Raw genomic sequence first — 27,482 nt, 5'->3', positions numbered from 1 at the left:
AAATATTTGGTAAAATAGTGCACTTTTAATTAGATTGGACACATAATTGAATGAAATACAAGTATATTTAGTCAGTATTTTTCTTGACTTATGTTGACCTCAGCATATTGCTAAGCTAATAACATGATACCATTTCGCCTGAGACAGAGCACTTTTATTAAAATGTGGCAAAGGAATCCCCGCCTTACAGGTTAAAGAGCCAATCACCTTTCAGATACAGACATCACCTGTCAGTTAACTTGAGAAAGGGCATGCACATTAGTTGGACCAGCCTGAAAAATATAATTTTTTAGCATGATCTGAGCTAAAGCAGCACAGTTTTTCATACAACTGTTGTCCGATTTCACTGCTAATTTAAATAATGTTCTTTGATCGTAATCTTGACCAACAGTTTTGGAGATTTCCCCATTTAAGTAGATATTAGCTGTACTTTTATGCTGCTTGTAAATAGCTGGAAGCGTTCCCAAGATGGCCTGAATGGACTGACTTGAAAGGGACTTTGGTAATACTCAAATGAGCCTAAAAATACATAACACAGACAAATACTGGATAAAATATTCCATTTAAACATTGAACTGTTTTTACTGATACTTCTCAGTATTGAATGAAACAGGAGGATATTTATAGTGAGTATATTTCTCTCAACTCATTCTGACTTTAGCATGTTGCTAAGCTAACAGCGTGATAATCTAATGAGCCTAAAAATACATTGGGTATAAATATAAACATACGTAGTGCAATCTAATACAAATTTGTTATCTGTTATGTACAGTGCAAATACAAATCTGTTATGTACAGTGCAAATGTTTTTTTGTTTTTGTTTTTCAGAGAAATTAAATGAAATGGCAGAAGAGGTTGGATGTGTTGGATAAATATAAAAAAGACTAAACAGTGTATTGCACATAGTTATTGCTCAATGGGCAATTTAACTGTTCATGAGATGGATAGCCTGAGGGAAAAAACTGTTCCTGTGCCTGACGGTTCTGGTGCTCAGAGCTCTGAAGCGTCGGCCAGAAGGCAATAGTTCAAAAAGGTAATGGGCAGGGTGAGTGGGGTCCAGAGTGATTTTTCCAGCTTTTTTCTTCATTCTGGAAGTGTATAGTCCTTGAAGGGGGGGGGGCAGGGGGCAACCAATAATCCTCTCAGCAGTCCGAACTGTCCTTTGTAGTCTTCTGATGTCTGATTTCGTAGCTGAACCAAACCAGACAGTTACTGAAGTGCAGAGGACAGACTCAGTGACTGCTGAGCAGAACTTCCTCAGCTGGCGAAAGAAGTACAACCTCTGCTGGGCCTTTTTCACAGTGGAGTCAATGTGTGTCTCCCACTTCAGGTCTTGTGAGATGGTAGTGCCCAGGAACCTGAATGACTCCACTGCTGCCACAGTGCTGTTTAGAATGGTGTATTCAGATAGAAGACAAAGGCAGGCCTAACAGTTGTAAAAGCCTGACCACACACTCCGTCATAAATCTTACTGATAAAAACCACGCCAAAATCAAACAAAGGGAGTCCAAAACAGACTACAAATCCCATGAAGCCTTGCTCTCTAAAGGATCGAACTCTCAACCCCTATTGGATGAGGCACACAACAGAACGTCCCTCAACCATGACGTCATCGGGAGTAGAAATACCTCGGAGATGCTTCCGGGATTTGCTTCCAGCAACATTGTTCGCCATGTGTAGACGCAGCTCATCGCTGCTCTCAGGTGTAGCCACGTGGCACAAGGAAGTAACGTCCAACTTGAAACTGTGGCCATACAATCCATCTTGCTGGACAAGTTGAGATTACTCTGTGTTCCACCAAACACTCTAACGGATCCGAAGGAGACCGCTGAGCAATCCGCATCTTCATCCGTTTGCCTGCAGAAGTGAAGAGAGAAAAGATTTCTCTTCCATCTTCAATCAAGTCGACGTCGCTGAATTCTCCGCCAGCCCGCAGAGAATCAGCAGCCGTACCGCCCGCCGACAGAGCGAGAAAACAGCTCATCACCCGAGCCTTGATTAACCGAGTTGGAGTTAAAGGACGGATGAACACACATTCTAGCTGCATCCTTATGCAATTCAAGTAAGAGGTTTATGTCTGGGCAGAGATAGAATATTATAGTGTGTTATTCTTGTGTATCAAGGTTATTGCTTGTACAGTTTACGGACCGCCGAGTCCGCTCATTGCTAATAATAATACTCAAGGTATTACTTTAATGTACGGATATTACCAATGAGATCTGCTGTGTTGTAGTCCAACCACATTGGACTGTTGTGTATTTTCGCCATTGCGGGTGAGACCGGCACACTGAGTTTATCCATTAAAGAATCAAAGACCACGGGACGGTTTACGAGCCATCCACCGCGTCTCTGAGTGATAAACTAACAGCTGCTTTCTCTCCCACGATCGCGAAACCGGCTTTGGGGCCGTCACTATATTCTCTCTCACTAACCACACGCACACGCATACACACACACACACACACGCGCACACACGCACACACGCACACGTGACCCCTCACAAACATTCTCGCACATATTTTTGGCTAGTAGATAGCTTCGTGATAAAGCTCAGCTTTGTCACTAAGCTATCGTACAAGTGGATACACGCGGTAAACTGGCAGACGCCATTGACTGGTTTCTCTCCGCCCATATACGCGGCCATATTCTCTGGCCAGAAATCTCGCGTGACATACTCTCCACGAGAATCACGTCCGCCATTTTCACACACACACACACACACACACACACCTTCCTCATGTGTTATAGGATTATTTTGTTTACCATATCTATTCATATCACTGTTTAGTTTGTAGTTGGAAGTTTATTGACTGCATTGTATTGATTATTAATTGATATTACTGCGTTATATTTCAAAGAGAAGTGTTTTGGTTTGTTTAGCATACACCTTTGTCAAATGCTGACGGGATGTCAGTGCTTGGATTCAAGCCTTCATTGTTTTTTTTTTCGAAAATCAATGTCGATTTTCCTAAGAGAACAATCTAATATTGAGACTGTTATACTATCTGGTTATTAGTCCCTGATTCCAGGGTGGTGCCCCGGCGATATTAATCCTTATTAATATTCTATTGATTTTTAATAATTGATAATTATCTTTGATGATTGTTAAATTTGAAGGATCAATAAGCTATTGTTAATTTTAATCAATGTTTCATCGATGTTAACAATTAATGATTATCTTTGATAATTGTTGATTTAAAGGATTAAAGAAAAAGCTAACATTGATTCAAATCAATGTTCTACTGATTTTAATAATTAATAATTATCTTTGATAATTGTTAATTATTGCTAATAACCAAACCCGCTCCTAAACGTAGTGCACTACATTTACTGGAGCCCCATATGAGGTTTTAATGAATTAGATTCTATTATTTAATTTAAATATTAATTAATAACTAAAGAAATAATTATTAATTATTTCTGATAGTAACAATGATCTAAACAACCAGTAAAGCCCTACAATGGTGAGGGGGGTCAGTGTTGGGGTGTTCCTCCTAAAGTCCACAATCATCTCCAACGTTTTGAGCGTGTTCAGCTCAAGGTTGTTTTGACTGCACCAGACAGCCAGCCGTTTAACTCCCTTCTGTATGCAGACTCAGCATCATCTCGGATGAGGCCGATGACAGTGGTGTCGTCTGCAAACTTCAGGAGCTTGACAGAGGGGTCCTTGGCGATGCAGTCATTGGTGTAGAGGAAGAAGAGTAGTGGGGAGAGCACACATCCCTGGGGGGCACCAGTGCTGATTGTACAGGTGCTGGAAGTGAGTTTCCCCTGTCTCACAAGCTGCTGCCTGTCTGTCAGAAAGCTGGTAATCCACTGACAGATAGACATAGGAACAGAGAGTTGGTGTAATTTATTCTGGAGTATAGCTGGGATGATGGTGTTGAAAGCTGAACTGAAGTCCACAAAAAGGATCCTTGCATATGTCCCTGGTCTGTCCAGATGTTGCGGGACATGATGCAATCCCATGTTGACTGCATCATCCACAGACCTGTTTGCATGATAAGCAAATTGAAGGGGATCTAGAAAGGGTCCAGTGATGTTCTTCAGGTGGGCCAACACCAGTCTCTCAAATGACTTCATGAACACAGACGTCAGGGCGACAGGTCTGTAGTCATTAAGTCCTGTGATTTTTGGTTTCTTTGAGACAGGAATAATGATTGAGCATTTGAAGCAGCATGGGACTTCACACTGCTCCAGTGATCTATTGAAGATCTGTGTGAAGATGGGGGCCAGCTGGTTAGCACAGTATCTAAGACACACTGGTGAGACGCCATCTGGGCCTGAAGCTTTCCTCGTCTTTTGTTTCCAAAAGACCCAGCTCACATCACCTTCACAGATCTTAAGTGCAGGCTGAGTAGCAGGAGGGGGGAGGAGTTGTTTCATGCCACTCCACACTGATGCAGGGTCGTTAGCTGAAAACTTGTTTTTCAGCTTCTCAGAGTATCTTCTTTTAGCCACTCTGATTTCCTTGTTCAGTGTGTTCCTGGCCTGATTTTATCCCCACCCCAGTAAGCATCCTCTTTGGCCTGACGAAGCTGCCTGAGCTCTGCTGTAAACCACGGTTTGTCATTGTTGAACTTTAAATAAGTTCTAGTAGGAATGCACATATCCTCACAGAAACCGATATATGATGTAACAGTATCTGTGAGCTCGTCCAGGTCTGTGGCTGCAGCTTCAAAAACACTCCAATCCATGCAATCGAAGCAGGCTTGTAGTTCTCGCTCTGCTTCATTGGTCCATCTCTTTACAGTCCTGGCTTGGTTGATTTTAATTTCTGCCTGTAGGTTGGAAGAAGATGAACCAGACAGTGATCAGAGAGTCCCAAAGCTGCTTTAGGGACAGAGCAATATGCATCCTTTATTGTTGTGTAGCATTGATCCAGTATGTTCCTGCCTCTGGTGGGGCATGTAATATGCTGTTTGTATTTGGGCAGTTCACGTGTGGGATTTGCTTTGTTAAAATCCCCAAGAATAATAATAACGGAGTCCGGGTATTGTTGTTCTTTGTCTGTGATTTGATCAGCCAGCTGTTGCAGCGCTGTGTTCACACACGCATTTGGTGCGATATACACACACCAGAATAAACTAGGAAAACTCCCCTGGCGAGTAGAACGGCTTACAGTTAATAAAGAGCGCTTCCAAATTAGTACAGCACATCCTCTTTAACGTTGTTACATCTGTACACCAACTTTCATTGATGTAAAAGCATGTTCCACCGCCTCTCGTTTTCCCCATTAACTCAGCGATGTGATCCGCTCTGAACAGCTGAAAGCCCGGCAGATGTAACGCGCTGTCCGGATGGCTTCACTCAGCCAGGTTTCTGTGAAGCACAAGGCAGCAGAGGTTGAAAAGTCCTTGTTTGTGCAGGTGAGGAGATGTAGTTCGTCCATTTTGTTAGGAAGAGAGCGGAGATTCACAAGATGAATGCTCGGCAGGGCTGTTCGAAAGTCGTGCCGACGGAGTTTGACCAGCGTGCCTGCTCGTCTCCCTTACCTGCGTCTCTTGAACAGCAAAGCTGCACCTCCAACTAAAATGTCCAGCAAAACGTATGAATATTCAAAAACCGGGAGAAGACTGTCTGGTATAAGCTGTCGAATGTTCAGCAGTTCGTCTCTGGTAAAACTGACTGGAAAACTATTATTGAACACAGGACAAACAAACAAAAACAACAAAACAATAGGAGCGCTCCACAGCGAGGTGGCCATCCGCGGCGCCATCATGATGAATTAATTAAAGGTGCTATATGTAATATTTTTACTGTACTAAATCATAAAATTACCATAATATGTCATTAGAGAATTAGGAAACATGCTAAGTTGAAATACTGGTTTCTCCGATAACAATGCTACAGCCAGTATATTCTACTTTGAAGTGTCCATTCTGGGCTGGAATTTCTGTTTATGTTTTGGCCTGTGTGATCCCGCCCAATGCCCACTCACCAATAGTATTTAGACACTGCTGGGTTTGCCAGATTTGAACAAGTTTGCAGGCAAACAACACTGCATGCTGCAGCCATGGAAGCCAGCAAACGAACTGGATCAGAGATAACAGATTCCACCCGACCTAAAAAGCCTCTTCATCCAACTAAAAACCACCATGACCAGAGGCATAGTAAAACAAGGATAAATACTGGAGATGCCTTTGGAAGATGGAGACAGCTTAAAGCCCAGAAATCCTTTAAAATATTCTGGCAACCCGCATGAGCTTCGAGTCTGGGGCAGGGCAGACAACGCTCCAATATTTTGAATTTAGACTGCAGTACCCATTTCAAACGCTTGTTGTCAATCTTACATATAGCACCTTTAACACAAGCGATTAAAACCAGTTTTTGTAAAAGGTCTGCAAAGTTACAAAGCACAAAGTCAAAAAGGGAGTTATTCTCTCCCACAGACAACACTGCTCAAGAACTACAGGAAACGGATGGATTGTAGTCCAGCCATTTCTTCAGTAAAGTATCTACATCACTATGTAACACATTTGCTTAATGCCCACCTAAGGGCTACTTTGGGCCACCTTCAAACAAACGTAGTTATAGCCGAGGCCAGGATGAGTTGGGTTAGTGTTGTCACCATGTAGAGAAGATGCTGTTTTCTTCACTGCAAAAGCAAAACATCTTTGTTTGGACTTCCAAAGGCAGACAAATTGAAGAATCAATGGTTAAAATTAAATTTTATTATTTAGCGGTACAACCACAACCAATGCCGGATTTTCAAGACGGTTACTCCTGAAAGATGGTGCAGTTCCCACTTTGTTGGTACAATCTGGCGCTTCAGGATCATAACCTGTAACTATGCTTGATTATTTGTGGATTTATCTGCTACTGAGAGTTCAAATGCATTGTTTTGTGTACACCCAGTGCACAGCTGTATGCTTCTACTAACCTGCTAACTAATGTTTTTGTGTTGAAATAGTTTTGCTAATCAGCTGCAGCGCCACTTTTACCTACAATTGTGTAGAATTATGCAGATTGTTTATCGTTCTTACTATCATGAATGGATTTATTTTTACAAACCGAAATTTTACTTCTGCAATCTATGGTAGTGCTCAGCTAACTTGCTATGTAATGTTATTGTTTTGGTAAGGGTTTCCTATTACAGCTGTGGGCTGGCTTTTACTTAAAACTTGTGTAACAAAATGGTCGATCTCAAGAGTCTTATATAATTATATAATTACAAGCTGTAATGTTACGGCCGCTATCCACAGTAGTCCATGGCTAACTTGCTCACTAACTCTCTAATAAACCCGGTAATGAGGGAGTAAGCCTCTGTTCTCGGTCAGTCAGCCTGTTCTTCCAAACTTTCATTATCAGATTCGGACTCAAACTGGTACGGCAAAAACTGACGCCATTGATACCATAGTTACAATAGTGTTTACAGCTGTTAAGGAAGCCTGAAACTCTATTATGGTAAGGGCGTTACATTTCCGACACACGCTCTACGCGGTTGACCAATCACAACAGACTATGCCAGCTGACCAATCAGAGCAGACTGGGCTTTTCAGAAAGGGGAGCTTTAAAGAGACAGGACCTAAATCAGAGCGTTTGAGCCAGATGATGAAAATAGGTTTAGCAGAATAGTACAGTATGAGAAAAATTATGTGTTTTTTGAACGTTAAAGCATGTAAACCTATTCTAGTGTAAATTAGCATAATATGGGCTCTTTAATGCATTAACTTTTCTAATGACAGCACTACTAAAAACACATTGTGCACACAAATGGAAGTCCATTTAAAATTCGGATGAGCCAGTTTATTCATACTTTTCAGTACTGAATGGAATATACGCAGGTATATTTATTAATCAACATTTCTTGTATCGTCTCAAATTGTCCGCCATTTTGGATTTATTTTTTCACTGAGCTCATCAATATACAGTTGAAGTCAGAAGTTTACATTCACTTAGGTAGAAGACATTAAAACTAATTTTTTTTAGCCATTGCACAGATTTAATATTAGCAAACTATAGTTTTGGCAAGTCGTTTAGGACATCTACTTTGTGCATGACATGAGTTAAATTTAACAATTGTTTACAGACAGACTGTTTCATTTTTAATTGACTATCACATTTCCAGTGGGTCAGAAGTTTACATACACCAAGTTAACTGTACCTTTAAGCAGCTTGGAAAATTCCAGAAAATGATGTCAATCCTTTAGACAATTAGCTTCTGATAGGAGATATACTGAATTGGAGGTATACCTGTGGATGTATTTTAAGGCCTACCTTCAAACTCAGTGCCTCTTAGCTTGACATCATGGGAAAATCCAAAAGAAATCAGCCAAGACCTCAGAAAAAAAATTGTGGACCTCCAAAGGTCTGGTTCATGCTTGGGAGCAATTTCCAAATGCATGAAGGTACCACGTTCATCTGTACAAACAATAGTACGCAAGTATAAACTACCATGGGACCACGCACCCATCATACCACTCAGGAAGGAGAGGCATTCTGTCTCCTAGAGATGAATGTAGTTTGGTGCGAAAAGTGCAAATCAATCCCAGAACAACAGCAAAGGACCATGTGAAGATACTGGAGGAAACAGGTAGACAAGTATCTATATCCACAGTAAACGAGTCCTATATCAATATAACCTGACAGGCTGCTCAGCAAGAAAGAAGTCACTGCTCCAAAACCACAATAAAAAAGCCAGACTACAGTTTGCAAGTGCACATGGGGACAAAGATCTTACTTTTGGAGAAATGTCCTCTGGTCTGATGAAACAAAAATTGAACTGTTTGGCCATAATGACCATCGTTATGTTTGGAGGAAAAAGGGTGAGGCTTGTAAGTCAAAGAACACCATCCCAACCGTGAAGCATGGGGGAGGTAGCATCATGTTGTAGGGGTGTTTTGCTGCAGGTGGGACTGGTGCACTTCACAAAATAGATGGCATCATGAGGAAGGAAATTTATGTGGATATATTGAAGCAACATCTCAAGACATCAGCCAGGAAGTTAAAGCTCAGTCGTTTAAATGTATTTGGCTAAGGTATATGTAAACTTCTGACTTCAACTGTATATTCTGGCTTTGATACATGCAATACTGCCTTCGAATTCATACAAAACAAGTTATTTTAGAGGGCAGCATAACGTTGCTGCCTACCTTGTGGAACAGCCTTCGTGTTAAGAGCCATGCCTAAGATGCTTTAAAATAATGTCTAGGTAGGCTACTCACTAGGTTTTGGAACAGATCTTCTATAACACATATACTGTATACAGCTAAACTACAGAACAGGGTTTCACAAACGAGGGTTCGTGAGGGAACTTCATTAACAGAATTTTAAAAACATTGACGGATAATTTTAAAGGTGCACTCAGTAATTTTTTGAAGTATGTCGAAATGGCTTACATGGCTTGCACTGACACCTAGTGGCCTGGATGCTGCATCATTCAAATACAGTACTTTTCAGTTACTAATGCCATTGTGGAACTTCACTATGCACAGTAGGCCAAAATTAATTTAATCCATGAATGAAAGTGTACAATAACAGGGCAGTTACTGAAATTAAGCAAGTAGTATTCAGCTGCCCCCATGAGGTGCCCCTGTAGAATAAAAGAGCTTTTATTAGGTTACTGATATGACTGAACTCTTCACCTCACATAAGAGGTCATGATTTTATACATATGTTTCACATACAATTACAATTAATTTCTTTAGAAGTAAAACTTTTTAAATGAGGAACAAAATTACTGAGTGAACCTTTAAATGTCGTCTGTCATTTGACAAATAAAAAAACAAGAAAGAACTTAAACCAAGCACCTCAATTTTCCTTTTACCAACCTTGTGTCTATGGCTTCACTCTCTCTTTCCCTGCATGCGTCGCGTACGTGTGTGTGTGTGAGAGAGAGAGAGAGAGAGATAGCGAGAGAAGGTGCTCTCATGCAAATGATGCTGAGAAAATTACACTTTTTCATGCTGAAGTAAATTACACTCTACTCTCCATTCAATGTCATGACATAACATAATTACTTTTATTATCAGCAACGCAATCATGTTTTAAAAATTACCTTCTTTAACCTGACATTGTTTGCTCTGTAGTCCTGAAAAGCAATATGTGACAGCTGTACCACCTTGGGCATGTCCCCTCACCCCAGGTTATTTTGTTTGCTACAGCCCTGGCTTTTTTACTTCTATGAAAATTAATTTTTAATTATTGAAAATGTAAATAATGGCTATATCATATCAAGATATAAAATGTACTTCAAGTAAATCGTTAGGTCAAAGGGGTTCAGCTGACAAAACCTTTGGGAACCCCTGCTATAGAACACTAACTTACAGACAACCTTAAAAAAAAAAATGTGAAGAGTTGGCAATGACTTACAGGGTCCCTTTGCTCATCATTGTCTCGTATTGAAGGTCGAGGTCTCACCAGCATGTCATCACTACATTCAGTATCCGAGCCTGTGGGGGATTCGGGTAGATCCATGAAATCATCTCGTTTTGGACCACGGAATCGTATTTTGTCCAGCCGCTTTAGCATGTTCAAAAACGCAGCTTTAGGCTTTACCTTAACATTGTGTATGGCAGTCCTGCAGGAACAAAAAAGTAGAACAAAGTTTTAGGGCTTAAAAAGACCGAAATTTACAGGTAGAACTAACACTGAGAGAACACAGGTGTTACTCTGCCAACCTGCCGGAGAAAAATGAGTTTACTTCCATTTCATTTACTTGACATTTTAAGATTGGCTGATATAAATAATTAACAACCTGAAACTGTTATAATGAACGTAAATGCAAAATGGAAAGACAGAAATAGGGTTGCTCCGATCGATCAGCCACCAATCGGTATCGGCCGATATTCATGTCCTATGACTCAATCGGTGATTGAAAATGTTGCAAAAGACGCGCAGCTCCTTTAAGACATCAGCAGCACTGTCACTGGTATCACGGAGTGTGGGGAATACTGGCACAGTGTTGTAAGACAACAAACTTGATACAGCGGTTAAGAACGATGAAGTGGGAGAGGTATAGCGAATATGAAAAGTTTGTGTACTGTACGGTTAATGTGGCATTTCAGACACGACAAGGCAAAGGGAAAACAGCGCAAGATGAAACTGTCCTTATTATCGTTCATGGCAGCAGCTTCTCAGTCTCCGCCAGACATAGGCATCTCAATAATAACGCAAGTTACAAGATGTGGTGTAATTCAAACATCTTTATTAAATATCTCCCAATTAAACAGCATTAACAATAGTAGCACCTGTAGAGTACAGAAACATGCACTCTTTCTCTGCTTTCCTTTCACCTCTTGCCCTCATGACACGAAAGAGCACAGGTTCCCTTAATTAAAGTTCAATCAGGAACAAGTGAGAAATGAACTATTAATAAAATCATCCTAAATGAAAAGGCAGGGAAGGAATTTATAAATATAATTATTATTTTTACAATATTAAGATACCACAGTATAATGAAATAATTATAATGCAAAAATAAAATAGAAATAAAATAAGGAATAATAATAATTATATGAGTGCCATGTATGGATTTTCCCCACAGAGCTTAAGATGAAATATTTGGCCATGACACTTCTTTCGTAAACAGGTTTTAAATAATTCATCATAATGTACATCAGGGGTTTCAAATATTGTGAAATTTGTACAGAATAAATGGCTTTTGTAATGTGTTCTAGATTGTTCACATGCAATGAGTTTTGTAGTTTAGGAAACCAGCTGAATTACTAATTACTTTAAAAAGCAATGTGTAATGACCCTGCCAGCACAGCAACATTGGTTCAACCAATGGTGTGAGTTTGGAGCGAGACTATCTGTTTGTCGAACCAATGGAAGACATGCCGAGTGTTCAGGAAACCTGTTTGAAAATCACTATTTTGCAATTCCTTTTTGTAACACCTTTCTTAAAGTCTCTAGTCAACTACACAAGGTAAAACTTAATGTGTCCACCCACATAACCTACAGATACTGCCCACACCTCTGCATGACTAACCATCACTTACGTTTCCTGATTCACTTCTAACTGAACAGCACTGAGGTAGGACTGTGAGAATACATCATGACTCAACAGCAAACGGACATTGAAATCTGTGAGACAGACAGTGTATTCAGTCCATTCATGATAAAGGGATAGTTCACCCAAAAATAAAAAATCTCTCATCATTTACTCACCCTCATGCCATCCCAGATGTGTATGACTTTCTTCCTTCTGCTGAACACAAATGGAGATTTTTAGAAGACTATCTCAGCTCTGTAGGTCCATACAATGCAAGTGGCTAGGATTTGAAGGTCCAAAAAGCATATTAAGGCAGCATAAAAGTAATCCATACGATTCCAGTGGTTTAATCCATATCTTCAGAAGTGATATTATAGGAGTGGGTTAGAAACAGATCAATATTTAAGTCCTTTTTACTATAAAACTCCACTTTCACATTCTTCTTCTATTGTTTTTGGCAATTCGCATTCTTTGTGCATATCGCCACCTACTGGTCAGGGAGGATAGTAATAAATAGTAAAAAACAACTTAAACATTGATCTGTTTCTCACTCACACCTATCATACCACTTCTGAAGATATGGATTTAACCACTGGAGTATATATAAGTTCTGGCCACAATTCACTTGCATTGTATGAACCTACAGAGCAGAGTTATTCTACTAAAAATCTTTGTTTGTGTTTCATTCACATCTGGGATGGCATGAGGGTGTATAAATGATGAGAGAATTTTCACTTTTGGGTGAACTATCCCTTTAAATCAATGCTATACATCACACTAACATACTGTACAAATACAAAAATTACTGGAGTTCTGCCTGAAGCATATTCAGAGTTCAGAACTACAGGTGCTGCCTACATACACATACAGGAATACTGATCAAGGATATTATGTATTCAATGTATCAACAAATGAATAGAACAAAGGATAAATTGATCAATTATTCAGTAGATGAATGAATCAATAGAACAATCAATCAATGGATCAATGAATCAGTATGCTAATTAATAACCAAATAGATATATAAATAAATCAATGAACCAACAGATAAATAAATCAACTGATCAACAGACTAATTAAAAAATGGATCGGTATATAATAAATCGATCAATGAATCAACATGTAAGTGAATCAACGGATCAACAGTTCAGTGAATCAATAGACCAATGATTCATTGGAACAACTAATACATGGATCAATGAATCAGTGGACTGATTAATAAATGGATTGATATATAAATGGATAATTGAATTAACAGATAAATGAGTCAACGGATCATAAAATCAGTGAAAAGATGGATCGATTTTTCAGTGGATGAAAGAATTAATGGAACAATTAATCAATGGATCCATGAATCAGTAGACTAATTAAAAGATGGATCAATATATAATAACTGGATCAATGATTCAACAAAAAAATGAGTCAATGGAACAACAGATGAATCAATGAATCAGTGACTCGGGATAGAAAATAGATGGATCAATATATAATGGATCAATAAATCAGTAGACTAATTAAAAAAATTACTGATATTAAAAATGGATCAACGAATCAACAGATGAATTACTGAATGGATCAACAGATCAGTGAATCAAAGGATCAATGATTCAGTGTATGGAGGAATCAGTGGAACAATTAATAAATGGTTCAATAAATCAGTAGACTAATTAATAAACAGGTCAATATATGAATGGATCAATGAATCAACAGATAAATGAATCAACGGATCAATGATTCAGTGGATCAAAGTATCAATGGAATATTTAATCAATGGATAATATATTCAGTGGACTAATTAATAGTGATCGCTATATAAATGAACAGATAAATATATGAACGTATCAGCCGATCATTGAACAAATTAATCAATGATTCAAAGGATCAATGAATCAATGGAACAATTAATCAATAGATCCATAAATCAGTAGACTAATTAAAAATGGATTGATATATTATTAATGGATCAATGAATCTACAGATAAATTAATCAACAAATCAACAGATAGGTGAATTAATAGATCAATGATTCAGTGGATCAAAGAAACAATGGAACAATTAATCAATGGATCAATGAATCAGTACATTAAAAAATAAATTGATTTTTATATATATATATACACATATATACACCGATCAGCAACAACATTAGAACAATTGTACAGAGCGGTTATCTGAGTTACCGCAGACTTTGTCAGTTTGAACCATTCTGGCCATTCTCTGTTGACCTCTCTCATCAACAAGGTGTTTCGGTCCACAGAACTGCCGCTCACTGGATGTTTTTTGTTTTTGGCACCATTCGGAGTAAATTCTAGAGACTGTTGTGTGTGAAAATCCCAGGAGATCAGCAGTTACAGAAATACTCAAACCAGCCCGTCTGGCACCAACAATCATCCATGCGATTATCTAATCATCCAATCGTATGGCAGCAGTGCAGTGCATAAAATCATGCAGATACGGGTCAGGAGCTTCAGTTAATGTTCACATCAACCATCAGAATGGGGGAAAAATGTGATCTCAGTGATTTGGACCGTGGCATAATTGTTGGTGCCAGATGGGCTGGTTTGAGTATTTCTGTAACTGCTGATCTCCTGGGATTTTCACACACAACAGTCTCTAGAATTGACTCAGAATGGTGCCAAAAACAAAAAACATCCAGTGAGCGGCAGTTCTGTGGACAGAAATGCCTTGTTGATGAGAGAGGTCAACAGAGAATGGCCAGACTGGTTTGAACTGACAAAGTCTACGGTAACTCAGATAACCACTCTGTAAAATTGTGGAAAGAAGAATATCATCTCAGAATGCTAATGCTATTCTGAGAAGCGGGTTGGCGCTGTTTTGGGGGCACGAGGGGGACCTACACAATATTAGGCAGGTGGTTTTAATATTGTGGCTGATCGTTGTATATATATATATATATATATATATATATATATATATATATATATATATATATGAACCAATCGATCAACATTTAAATTAATTGTTGGATCAACAGATTAGTGGATCAATGGAACAATTAATCAATGACACAGTAGACTAAATAATAAAAGGATCGACATATAAATGGAACAATGGATCAACAGATAAATTAATGAACGGATCAACGCACCTATTCGTGACCGTCCACGCAACAACATAACAACACATGTAGCCACATTCACTTCGCCATATGTATCATTTCAGTGTGTGTGTGTGTGTGTGTGTTACAATGTGTTACAATGTATCCAGACCTGATGTTCTATACATATATTGTGTCCCTGATATTACAATGATCGACTGAAGGTCACATTCCTGTAACGCATTTAAACATAATAACACAAAGAGCCAAGAGACATGTTATTATGACGTATAGCCGCCCATTTAAATCAGCGAGCTTAGTGCGACACAACGAGTGATATGAATTGCTTTATTTATAAGAATGGAAATGAATCTATGAATTATGTCAGTCCTGTGGACACATTTTTTAAATCAAATGTTGCCTTCTTGAATACATTCTTCTCATATCTAAATAGAAATATCTTACCCAGCTCGTAAATCGGAGCAAAGTTTCATGAACCCTGCTAATAGTGTGCTATAAATCCACCTGCTGGAAAACTGCTGCAAATATTCACTAGATCTCCGATCAGCAGCACGACCTCTCTTTCTCTCTGCTGTTTTTATCTCCCGGGAGTCTTGATGATTATTTAGTTAATGTCAATCCCTCGAGAGAACACACCATATCTGCGTGTGTCTTGTTGATGTCACAGAACTCACAAACACAGTAGACGGGCAGATCTTCTAAACGCGTTTGCTGATCCCTTAAAGGGCCCGCAGCACAGTCTACTGTACAAAACAGCTCATCTCTGTCAGACTCACGCTAAATTGGGGCAGTGTGATTTATAATTTTTTTTTAAAGTACAAATATTCTATGGAGTCTCTCAAATAATATAAAACCAAAAAAAATAGCGTGCAAAATTATTATAGAATTTATTATTATTATTATTATTATTATTATTATTATTATTATTATTTTATAGAACTGATTAAAAGAATATAAAAAATGTAGTAACAAAAGTAAAGTAGTTAATAGAAAATTAAAATAGTTTTAGATGGAGCATAGCATATCGCACAATAACATGTAAGCAGACCTCTATAAGCTTAAACCATAATTTTATATTATATTATTATTTGTATTTTATTATGTTATTTAAAGAAGTCCATGTCTAATAAAAAGACAGATGCCTAATAAATATGAAACTATAAATATATAAACATAGTGTGTGTGTGTGTGTGTGTGTGTGTGTGTGCGTGTGTGTGTGTGTGTGTCATTATGTCATAATAAAACAGTAAAATAAATATATAAATATAATAAGAATAAAAAATTTAATCTCTTATCCTCTTATCATGAAAAACACATGAGAAAATAACTGATTTATTCTGTTCCTTACAAAAAACCTTGGTAATTATAGTTTAGACCAAAACACCTTATTACTACTGTGAAACCATGATAAAGTAAAATGGGATGTCCTTCAAACTTTGGCATTACATACCTTTCAGAATATTTCAGGCATTTCAAATTCTTTTTGTTTTTGAATGGCAGTGGTGGATAATAACAAGTCACCAAAGCTTCATTGTAGTAACAATAACTGTTGTAAATATTTGCTAAAATCCATGAAAACATCAATACATAAAACATCAATAGCAAAACATATTGAGTATTACTTACATTTTTCTTTAAAGTATGCATGACTGTCTATAGTGACCATCAGAGAAACTTTCAAACTCTCTTCCTGAATTAGATTCATAATGACCTTTGACTGCAACACTTAATCAATAATCACCTTTAGTACTGTAATGAATAATTCTACTGATAAGATCACAGTATATGCAAAGCAAAGGTAAATTCTCACGTTTGGTAAATCAATATAAAGAAAAACAAGAAAATACTCAAGAGCTTCTGTATTGGAATCTTGTTCTTGAATCTGTTGCATCTATATCTTTTATGCTTTTTTATCTATAGTAACAGAGTATTCCATCACTATTTACCTTTGAGGTATAACTGAATATCTGCTGCCATTTGATTTTCACAGACCTCAGAACCCAAGAATAAATTGTGAACCGGTCCAATGGGACCTCTGACTATCTGGAGCCTCGGGGGCCCTCAGGCTGACAGGCCCGCAGTGCTTTAATGTGTGCCAGCCAAATTATCTCTCCCTAGGCCTCTTCTCGGCTCCTAAGGGCTACAACATGCCTCCAGAGTCCTGTAAACCATAATCAGAGGCCTTAATAAACATTTTGTAAAAACTTTATATAATACTATAAGAAAACTATCATATGTTTTTTAGCATATCTGCACTTGGCTTCTTTCTCCTTACATGTATGAATGTGTGTACATGGGTGTTTTGGTCACACTGTAAATACTCAAATACATAAGTTCTTTAAACTTTGGCTTTGAGTGCAACTAACTCAAAATTATCAAGTAAAAAATTGTGGCTGTGTGGGATACCCATAAACCCTTGAATAAATTACGTATGTTTGGTCAAGACAAGGGAACTTAGGGAGAAATATAATAATTGTTGTTTATATATATATATATATATATATATATATATATATATATATATATATATATATATATATTGTTTTAATCCTTATGAGTATTGTTGATGTTTTGTTGTAGCTTGCTGACATTTTTGTGTGAAGTCACCATTAGAGTAATTAGTGTCACCTCTGGTGAACTTGGAGCCTGTTAAATGTAAGTCATTTTTCTCTATATAATTGTACTTTACCAAAGTGCAGATTTATGTGCACTGAGAAGTACTGAGAAGAATGTGCCATATGGCTAACCGAGAGTCCAGAAATAATTTCCCTTATACTATATAAGACATGCAATAACTCATTTTAAAAGTGATGTAAGTGATTTATTTATTTATTGATTGATTGACTGATTTTCTCCCCTTTTTCTCCCAATTTGAAATGCCCAATTGCTCTAAGTCCTTGTGGTGGCGTAGTGACTTGCCTCAATCCGGGTGGCAGAGGACGAATCTCAGTTGCCTCCGCGTCTGAGACGTCAATCTGCGCATCTTATCACGTGGCTTGTTGAGCGCGTTACTGCAGAGAGATACCGTGTGTGGAGGCTGCATGCCATCTACTGCGGCATCCACGCACAACTCACCACACGCCCCACCGAGAGTGAACCACATTATAGCGATCACAAGGAGGTTACCCCATGTGACTCTACCCTCCCTAGCAACCGGGCCAATTTGGTAGGCTTAGGAGACCCAGCTGGAGCAAACTCCAGGGGTGGTAGCCAGCATCTTTACCACTGAGCTACCCAGGCCCCTGCTGTAAGTTATTATTTTTTTTTGTGATTAACATTTTATTAATTTTCAAAAGAAAGAAAAACAAAACATATATACAGTGAATCAACATTAACACCCACTACTTCCCCTCCACGATCAAGAACCCCACCCCAAACGAACATCCCAGTGGTCTTACATAAGTACACACATTTACAGAGAATAAAATAATAAATAAATATATACATATATATATACATACACACATACAAATACATACATAAACATACACACACACACACACACATATATATACATACACCTATAATAAACATACAACTCTAAACTATACCTCTCTCTCTCCACAGAAACACTGCGAGAGCCCCCCAAAAACATCAAATATCTACCCCATTTCCCAATAAAAGAATCCCATATCCCCAGCCTTCTACATGATACCTCATCGAAGGCTGCCACCCTTCCCATCTCTTCGCAACACTCCCGAATTGAGGGTGCTCCCACCGACTTCCAACCCCTTAAAACAATCTGCCTGCCTATTATCACACTGGTGAGGACCCAATTCCCCATCACCCAAAACACAGAGTCTGGGGCAAAACGAAATCAGAATGCCCAACACGTCACACAGAACACTCTGTACCTTCAACCAAAATTCCTGAATCTCAGCGCACCACCAAAAAACATGGGCCATGTCTCCTTCCTCTGATTGCCATCGCCAGCAGGTGGGTGTGTCTTTAAGACCAAGCCTATACAATTTAGAGGGGGTCCAATAGAACCGATGTAAAATCTTGAATTGTATAAGGCGCACCCTTGCATCTCTCGATGCAGTTTTTATGTTTTTTAAAATCCTAGCCCATTCTCTCTCCTCCAATTCCAGGTTTAAATCTTTCTCCCATAATCTCTTGAGAGTGGTTGAGACTCCGTCCCCCAGACTCTGAATTAATAAGGAGTAATACACTGATGCCTCATGGCCCTTTCCAAAAGCAGAAATCACCACTCCTAGAGTATCTGCTGCTTTAGGGGGGTGTATGCTACTCCCAAAAATAGTACAGAGCAAATGGCGTAACTGAGGATACCTAAAAAACTGAGATCTGGGGATCCCAAAATATTGAACCAGATTTTCAAAGGATCTCATCACACTGCTCTCGTAAAGATTATCGAGTGAACCCCCCTCACAATCCACTCTGACCAACAAAAAGGGGACTTATTAATGCATAGTTTGGGGTTTAGCCATAGGCTCGAGGCAACATTTAGATAAATATCTGAATTAACTCATTTACTGAGTGTAAATGTGAAATAATGGGGTGTGATTTAACTTCTCTATTTAGTTTGATGGAAAGGCTGTGCAATGGCAAAATAGGGGCAAGGAGTTCTTGTTCAATGCAGAACCAGGGAGGGGCTCTCTCAGGTGGAAGCGACCAATGAGCCAAATGTCTGAGACCGTGTAAGTGATTTTTTATGGAAAGGTATGCAAAAAATGTTCCTACTCCCTGCTGAAATAATTGTTGTAAGATATATCACCTGTCTCTGTGACAGCTCTAGACTCAACAATATTGTGTCTGCAGACCACAGACAATGACGCTTTCGACCTGACAATCATTTTGCGCATTCTCATAGTGTTGTAGTTGCAGCGAATTATTGAGACTTATTGCCATTTTTAAGCCATCTTGTTCATAACAGTTGTCAAATGAGGGCGCTATTTTTCTGCTGTTGTTTTGAACAACCGTTTCTGCATGATGTTGGTCTCAATAAAGCTCATTTGGTACCTTTGGAGTGCGGGGTTTTGGAAAGAGAGGCAGTGGCTAATCCAACGGCTTAGTCTCGTGGAAGTAGAATGGCTAAAATCGCCAACAGCACCTTTATATAACTAAATAAATAAGAACAATGATACTTTAATCACAGATGAGTTAAGTTTACTTGTAATTAAGTTAATTGTACTTGAGCCAAAAAAGTATGTTAAATTTGAAAAAGCATACAAACTTATTTATTTACTTATTAAGTAAATTCAACTAATTAGATTTTAGTACGTTTTTTTGCCCAATTCCCAATGCGCTCTAAGTCCTCGTGGCGGCGTAGTGACTCACCTCAATCTCAGTTGCCTCCGCGTCTGAGACCGTCAATCTGCGCACCTTATCACGTGGTTTGTTGTGCACGTTACCATGGAGATGTAGAGCGTGTGGAGGCACACATTATTCTCTGCGGCATCCACGCACACATTATAGTGACCATGAGGAGGTTAGCCCATGTGACTCTACCCTCCCTAGCAACCAGGCCAATTTGGTTGCTTAGGAGATGTTGAGTCTCATGTATTCAGATAGAACGGCCCTCAACTATGACATCATCAGGAGTAGAAATACCTCTGAGATGCTTCCGGGAATTGCTTCCAGCAACTTTGCTCGCCGTGCATAGACGCAGCTCATCGCTGCTCTCAGGTGTAGCCACGTGGCACAAGGAAGTAACGTCCGACTTGAAACTGTGGCCATACAATCTCCATCTCCCTGGACAAGTTGAGATTACTCTGTGTTCCACCGAACACTCTAATGGATCCGAAGGAGACCGCCGAGCAATCCGCATCTTCATCCGTTTGCCTGCAGAAGTGTAGAGAAAAAGATTTCTCTTCCATCTTCAATCAAGTCGATGTCGCTGATTTCTCCGCCAGCCCGCCGAGAATCAGCAGCCGTACCGCCTGCCAACAGGCACATCACCTGTGCCTCGAGGAACCGAGTCGGAGTTAAAGGACGGATGAACACACATTCGTCTGTGTCCTCGTGCGATTCAAGTAAGAGGTTTACGTCTGGGCAGAGATAGAATATTATAGTGTGTTATTCTTGTGTATCAAGGTTATTGCTTGTACAGTTTACGGACCGCCGAGTCCGCTCATTGCTGCTAATAACACTCAAGGTATTACTGTAATGTACTGTTATCAGGAATGAGATCTGCTGTGTTGTAGTCCAACCACATTGGACTGTTGTGTATTTTCGCCATCGCGGGTGAGACCGGCAAACTGAGTTTATCCATTAAAGAACCAAAGACCGCGGGACGGTTTACGAGCCGTCCACCTTTCTCTCCTACGATCGTGAAACCAGCTTTGGTGCCACCACTTTATACTCTCTCTCTCGTACTAACCACACACACACACACACACATGCTCGACCCCTCACAAACATTCTCGCACACACTTTTGGCTAGTAGATAACTTCGTGATAAAGCTCAGCTTTGTCCCTAAGTTATCGTACAAGTGGAGACACGCAGTAAACGGGCAGACGCCATTGACTGGCTTCTCTCCGCCCACATTCGCGGCCATATTCTCTGGCTGGAAATCTTGCGTGACGTACTCTCCACGAGAGTCACGTCCAACATTTTGTGCGCGTTACACCTTACACACACACACACATTCACACACACACACACACACCTACCTTCCTCTCATGTGTTATAGGATTATTTTGGTTACCATATCTAATCATATCACTGTTTAGTTTGCAGTTGTAAATCAGAAGTTTATTGACTGCATTGTATTGATTATTAATTGATATTACTGCATAAATAAACTTTGTTATATTTCATAGAGAAGTGTTTTGGTTTGTTTTGCATACACCTGTGTCAAATGCTGACAGGGGATGTCAGTGCTCGGATTCAAGCCTTCGTTGTTTCTTTTCAAAGGTCGATACTCTTCGGATGTCGATTTTCTTAAGAATCGACATCCTAATCAATGTTTCATCAATGTGAATAATTAATGATTATCTTTGATAATTGTTGATTTAAAGGATTAAAAAAGCTAACACTGATTCTCATTAATGTTCTATTGATTTTAATAATGAATAATTATGTTTGATAATTATTAATTATTGCTAATAACCAATCCCGCTCCTGAATGTGGCGCACTACATTTAATGGTGCGCCGTGTGAGGTTTTAATGAGTTAGATTCTATTATTTAATTTAAATATTCATTAATAACTAAAGAAATAATTATTAATTATTTCTGATAGTAACACTGATCTAAACAACCAGTAGAACCTACAGAGACCTGGTTGGAGTCACTCAGCACGCCCTGGATTTAGTCAGCATCTTAAATCGCTGAGCAAACCAGCCCCTTTATAGTACATGTTTGTGATTTTTTATGATTATTTGAAATAAAAGTCCTGAAAAGCTCCCCTAAAGTGTTCTGCAGGAGAAAAAAAAAATCATTAATAGATTTTTATACTATTAGATAATAATATTTGTAATAATTGTAATAATAAGTTGTATAAAAGCTAATGAAATCACAACATGACAAAAAATAAAATTAAAAAGATGTGTGTCGCAGCCATTTGCTAAAGTTTGAAACTTTATCATATGTTTCGTTAGTGACTGTTTCAGTTCCACACTTATTTTCAGACTTTGGAGCACATTTACTTCAAAAAGATGAGCTCTAACTACTCGTCCAAACATGGACAGGAGGATGCAGTCTCACTTCCTGATCAGAAATGCAGGGGTGTGGCTAAAATCAGGCTCAGCCAATAGACTAAAACTTTTTGTGTTTCAGTAGACATAAACATGTGGGAAATTTAAAAATTAAACCCTTAATAGAATCTAAATATTTTCCTTTCACTTTAAAAATAAATAAAATCGATCTTTTAAAAAAACAGCACTGAAAAAAAGTATTATTTTCATAAGCTGAAATTTAGGGGTCAGGGTTTGGGAAAGCCACTTCCTAATAAAAAGTACTCTATAAATTATTATTTTGTATATATTTAGCATATTATATTATTATCTCAATTAATGCCTTGGGTTTAAATAGATCATAACATATTGTTATGAAACATCCAATGTCTGACTTCTCAATAGTTTTTTTTTTTTTAAGTCCAAAGTTTAAACTTATTTGGTATAATGGCCCATATATAATATTTTGCAGTTTTTCAGTTGCATTATTTTGAAAATGTACAGCAGTTCACTCACATTTTGACAGACAAATTAAATAATAGCCCATAATTTCTGCTTTAATGCCAACAACATAACATTTTAAATTTCTAAGATAACTTGTTATTACTTGTAAACGACTAAGCAATGTTTTCGTAAAAATAAGATTTGTTAAATAACAAATTTGTGCTATGATTGATTTTCTTTTTAGAGTACACTGTTTACTGTTTGCTGTTTGCTGTTTAGATTTTGAATTGATGTTTTTTGACCATTTTCATTGTTCATTAAGGATAATACTTTCATCCTATATAGTAATATACTTACTGATAGACCTACTGTAATCTGCAGTAACCAACATGTTCTGATTTATTATCGTTTTGTAATATTCTTTCAGTGTCATACTTTAATTCAAACACACCACCTGCCTGTCCCTTGAATGAGTTGGCAAAGGAAATAGTTTAGCAGACTGTTCAAATTAATGCACTTTATTTACTATGGAAGCCAAGGAGTGCCATTTACAAAAGAATGAAGGAATAAATGATCAATCTATTAATTTGAAAATAAAAATGTGAATAAATATACCAATTTATCAATGGACAAATAAACAGACACATTTAAATGTGTTTATATAATTCATGTTTTAAAATGTAAACAGGCTTTATCAGAAAGAATATGCATTACTTAAACCTTGAATTAAACATGCATTATTTAATATTTCATAATTTTATACTAACTTTTGCTGTCTACAGTTTCTCCACAAACATCATAAAATGACAGGATTATTCTGCCATTATTTACATGCATCGTCCTTATCAAACTTATTAATAAAAGAAATATAATAATAATTGCCACAAATAATTCTATCTTAACCCATTTTGCACGATTCTCCATCCCATTCCCTCACCCTACCACTGTTGGTCCCACAACTCATTTTACTCACCATACACACGCATGCTATGACTACACCTTCATGACAAACCACCAAAAGATTATAAAAGATATGTGATTTAACTGACATGAATACTAAGTGTAGTACTTGTGTAGTTAACTATGAATCAATAATGATGTGCCCCTTCAAGTAAAGTCATGACATAATGCTGCATTAACAAATCACGAGTTCATGATAAGTATATGAGTAGTTAATAATGATGTGCCCCTCAAGTAAAGTCATGACATGATGCTGCATTAACCAGTCATATGTTCATAATAAGTATATGTGACGAGGAGGAGGGCGTGGCCGGGCCGTGATGGAGCACGTCCGGTGCTGAATCAGCTGATCAGTGGGAGAGCGAGATAAGGGGCAGCTGGAGACGCCAGTTCGAGAGAGAGTGACGCACGCAGCCGTGTTGCATGTGTGTCTGTGTCCTTATGTTTTATGCTGTTTTAAGTTCATTTATGCATTAAAAGTTTATATCGATTGTTCAGCCGGTTCCCGCCTCCTCCTTGCCCGTCCTTGACCTGTTACAGTATATGACTAGTTAATAATTAGTTAATAATGATGTGCCCCTCCAAGTAAAGTCATGACATTATGTTGCATTAACAAAACATTTAATACACATGCATTAAGAAAGTGTTAAAAAGTGATTAAAAAAACAGTTCAAAGGGGGGAAAAAACACCTTTAATGTGACAAAACAATACTGAAAGACAAGAGTTCATCTTTCATCAAGATGTGTTTTGAAATGCTTCTCAAGTTAATCTTTTTGTCATATCATTCCAAACATGTATTCATACGTTCTTGCTTCTGTGGAACAAAAAAGGAGAAATTTACTGAAGAATGTACTTGTCATTGTTTCAATGTAAGAATGGGGCCAGGAAGTGTTGCAGTTAGACTCCAGATGTTTTTGATGGAACTTTAATGATGAATGAATGACAGACACCAGGAATTGAGATCTGTTCTTTTATATTTCCCAGGAACAATTCTGTGAAGAGATATTTCAGGCATTTTTGATGAATGACCCTATGTGCATCAGCCATGCTTTTCTATGATTAAAAAAGTATTTCAATTATGCAGACAGAATATAGGTTAAAGAAAATAAATAGGCCTATATATATTTTCCCATCTCAAAAAAATAAAATAAAAGTAGAATTTTCTTTTTAATCACTAATTTCTTATTAGTAAATGGTAATATTATTAAACATAAAAAAGGCAAAAATTAAATATTGTGTGTAAACTAGATGAATTAAATCAAATCTCTTTGATTTATGAAAGAAATATGAAATGCAAGTAAACTATATTGAATTAAATCTGATTTTAAACATATACAGACTCAAAGGAAACATGAAGCTTAGCTGTAAATAATACACATTTAGATAATGTTCGTTTCATCTCTCCCCATATCACTGGATGTCAATGATAATAGGCTAATGTTATTACATAAAATGTTCAAATAACAAAATACATTTAAACATTGCACATAACATGATGTGTGTGACCCTTACTTTAGTCATTAATTCGGTCTAACAAAACAATCAATATTTTCAGATTAAAAATGCCATTACAGAGAAGCGTGGCAAACAGGTAACACCGGGGCTGCATTCTATTTCAAATTTTTATCTCCTTCCCTCGCAAACTTCATTCCATCTCATGGACTCAGATGTACATCACTGCTTATGTTGCGTGAGTGTCCACTACTGGCGGAAGACATGCAATGGGTTTAAATGGAACTCCCTTAACCCTTGATCACTTGGAGCATGTTGAAGGCTGATGTCAAACTGTGGAATTATTCAGTGATTTTTGCACCTGAGAAAACAATGTTTTCGGAGACTGATTTCAGAGGCTTATGTATAAATCTCGTATGTTTAATTTTTTTTCATTAGAATAAATTGTTAGAAAGGATTAATAAGATTTACACAAATGAAAATGTTAACATAACAATTAACACATAGGCTATAACTGTGTGATAAACAGTTTAAAAGTGCAATATGTAACATTTTTCATGTAATATTCACCTTTTTTTTGCCAACGTGTGATCGGCTTGTAACGCAACTTAAGAAATTAACCCTTCCCGGACTTCCTAGGGTGCCTATTAAAGCCTGTAGTCTGATTTTCATGGGAAGGGAGCGGGTCGCTTTTGCTGGGAAAATCCAAAGGATGTGACGTTTATGCGCGCTCCCAAAGGCCTTGCCTCAGTGCTTCTCTTCCGCTATTCAACAGCGACAACAAACTGCAACACTAGGTAACATTAACTTAGAGATGAAATCCAGCAAACGTCCGGCTCTCAGCACAACACCGACTCCTACACAAACTCTAAGTAAGCCAAAAAAACAAAAAAACATTTACTGGATCCCGTCTGGCTAAGCGGGAACGTGATCGTGGTCGAGTGAAAACTAGAGAGAACATCAGCAGGACATTTGATTCCTGGAGGGACCTTCGTTTAATTTTGGGGATCAAAACTGACCCTGAACTGGCGTTCTTCTTATTGGACAGGTAAGCTTACATAATTGCAAAGCATGTGAAATATAGTGCCATAAGGATTGATCTGTGTAATTTTAGCTAACTTGACCTTGCCTGCTAACGCTGATGAATTGCAAGCTACCTTGCTTCGTAACTTTCAAATAATTTCAACGATCTTCTCTTTATACTAAAAGTCAGGTATGCTGATTCACAGTAACTGACATAATGTTAATCTGTAATTATTCAGCAAGGTAAACTACAATAACACATGAAATGAATGCTAGACAATGTTCAAGATAATGCAAAAAGCTCCATTCATTAGTGTAACGTAACACTATAATTATAGTTATACAGAAAATATATCCAATGTATTATTATATAACAATAGCACATCGATATATCAAAATGACAGTTGTGATGGAATCACATCAATACTGAATTGTGTCAACATATTTATAATGTACAGTTTATTTTATAAACAGCTACTGTCATCATCCACCAAATTTAGCTAACAGCTATTGATAAAGCTGGCTAGCTAGCTAACGCTGACATAGGCTATCGTATAAATGCAGTCAAAGTATCATGCAAAGAAAAGTGATTACTTCAAACTACAGTCTCACATAGTCAGACCTATATCCACACTTTGTTTTAGCCCTGTTCCAGTACTGGAGAGTCAAATATAATATACAGTCTCCAAGTTTGTAGTAAAACAATCATAACTGTGTAATTTTAATTATGCTACCTCATCTGTCATCATGGTGAATCATGTTCAGTCTTGCTTCCCTGTGGAGTCATGCTCGCTCGTGTCCCTATACAGTGTGTACGCGCGATCACGTGCAACAGGCTGCAGTTCACTTAACGGCCACAGGTGTCATTAATAACAAGGGTTTCTGAATCTTCCATACTGCACCTTTAAGGTAGCTACAAATATTATGCTGTTAAATCTAAATATAACT

The 27,482-nt window shown here is 37.9% G+C and overlaps 1 protein-coding gene across 1 annotated transcript in view; it reads right to left on the bottom strand.

Annotated features, from left to right (window-relative positions):
• Window positions 1-15,710, bottom strand: part of LOC127435323 (GRAM domain-containing protein 4-like) — a 117,020-nt gene extending 101,310 nt beyond the window's left edge. The window contains exons 1-2 of the mRNA XM_051688720.1: window positions 15,462-15,710; window positions 10,315-10,522 (exon numbers count right to left, since the gene is read on the bottom strand). Coding sequence (XP_051544680.1) covers window positions 10,315-10,522; window positions 15,462-15,490 — 237 coding nt within the window. The 5' untranslated portion in view covers window positions 15,491-15,710. The remainder of the gene's footprint in view (window positions 1-10,314; window positions 10,523-15,461) is intronic.
• Window positions 15,711-27,482: the final 11,772 nt, after the last annotated feature.

The sequence above is a fragment of the Myxocyprinus asiaticus genome, chromosome 45 (assembly GCF_019703515.2).
Source record: "Myxocyprinus asiaticus isolate MX2 ecotype Aquarium Trade chromosome 45, UBuf_Myxa_2, whole genome shotgun sequence".
NCBI lineage: Eukaryota > Metazoa > Chordata > Actinopteri > Cypriniformes > Catostomidae > Myxocyprinus > Myxocyprinus asiaticus.
This window is presented reverse-complemented; position numbering and strand designations above follow the sequence as displayed.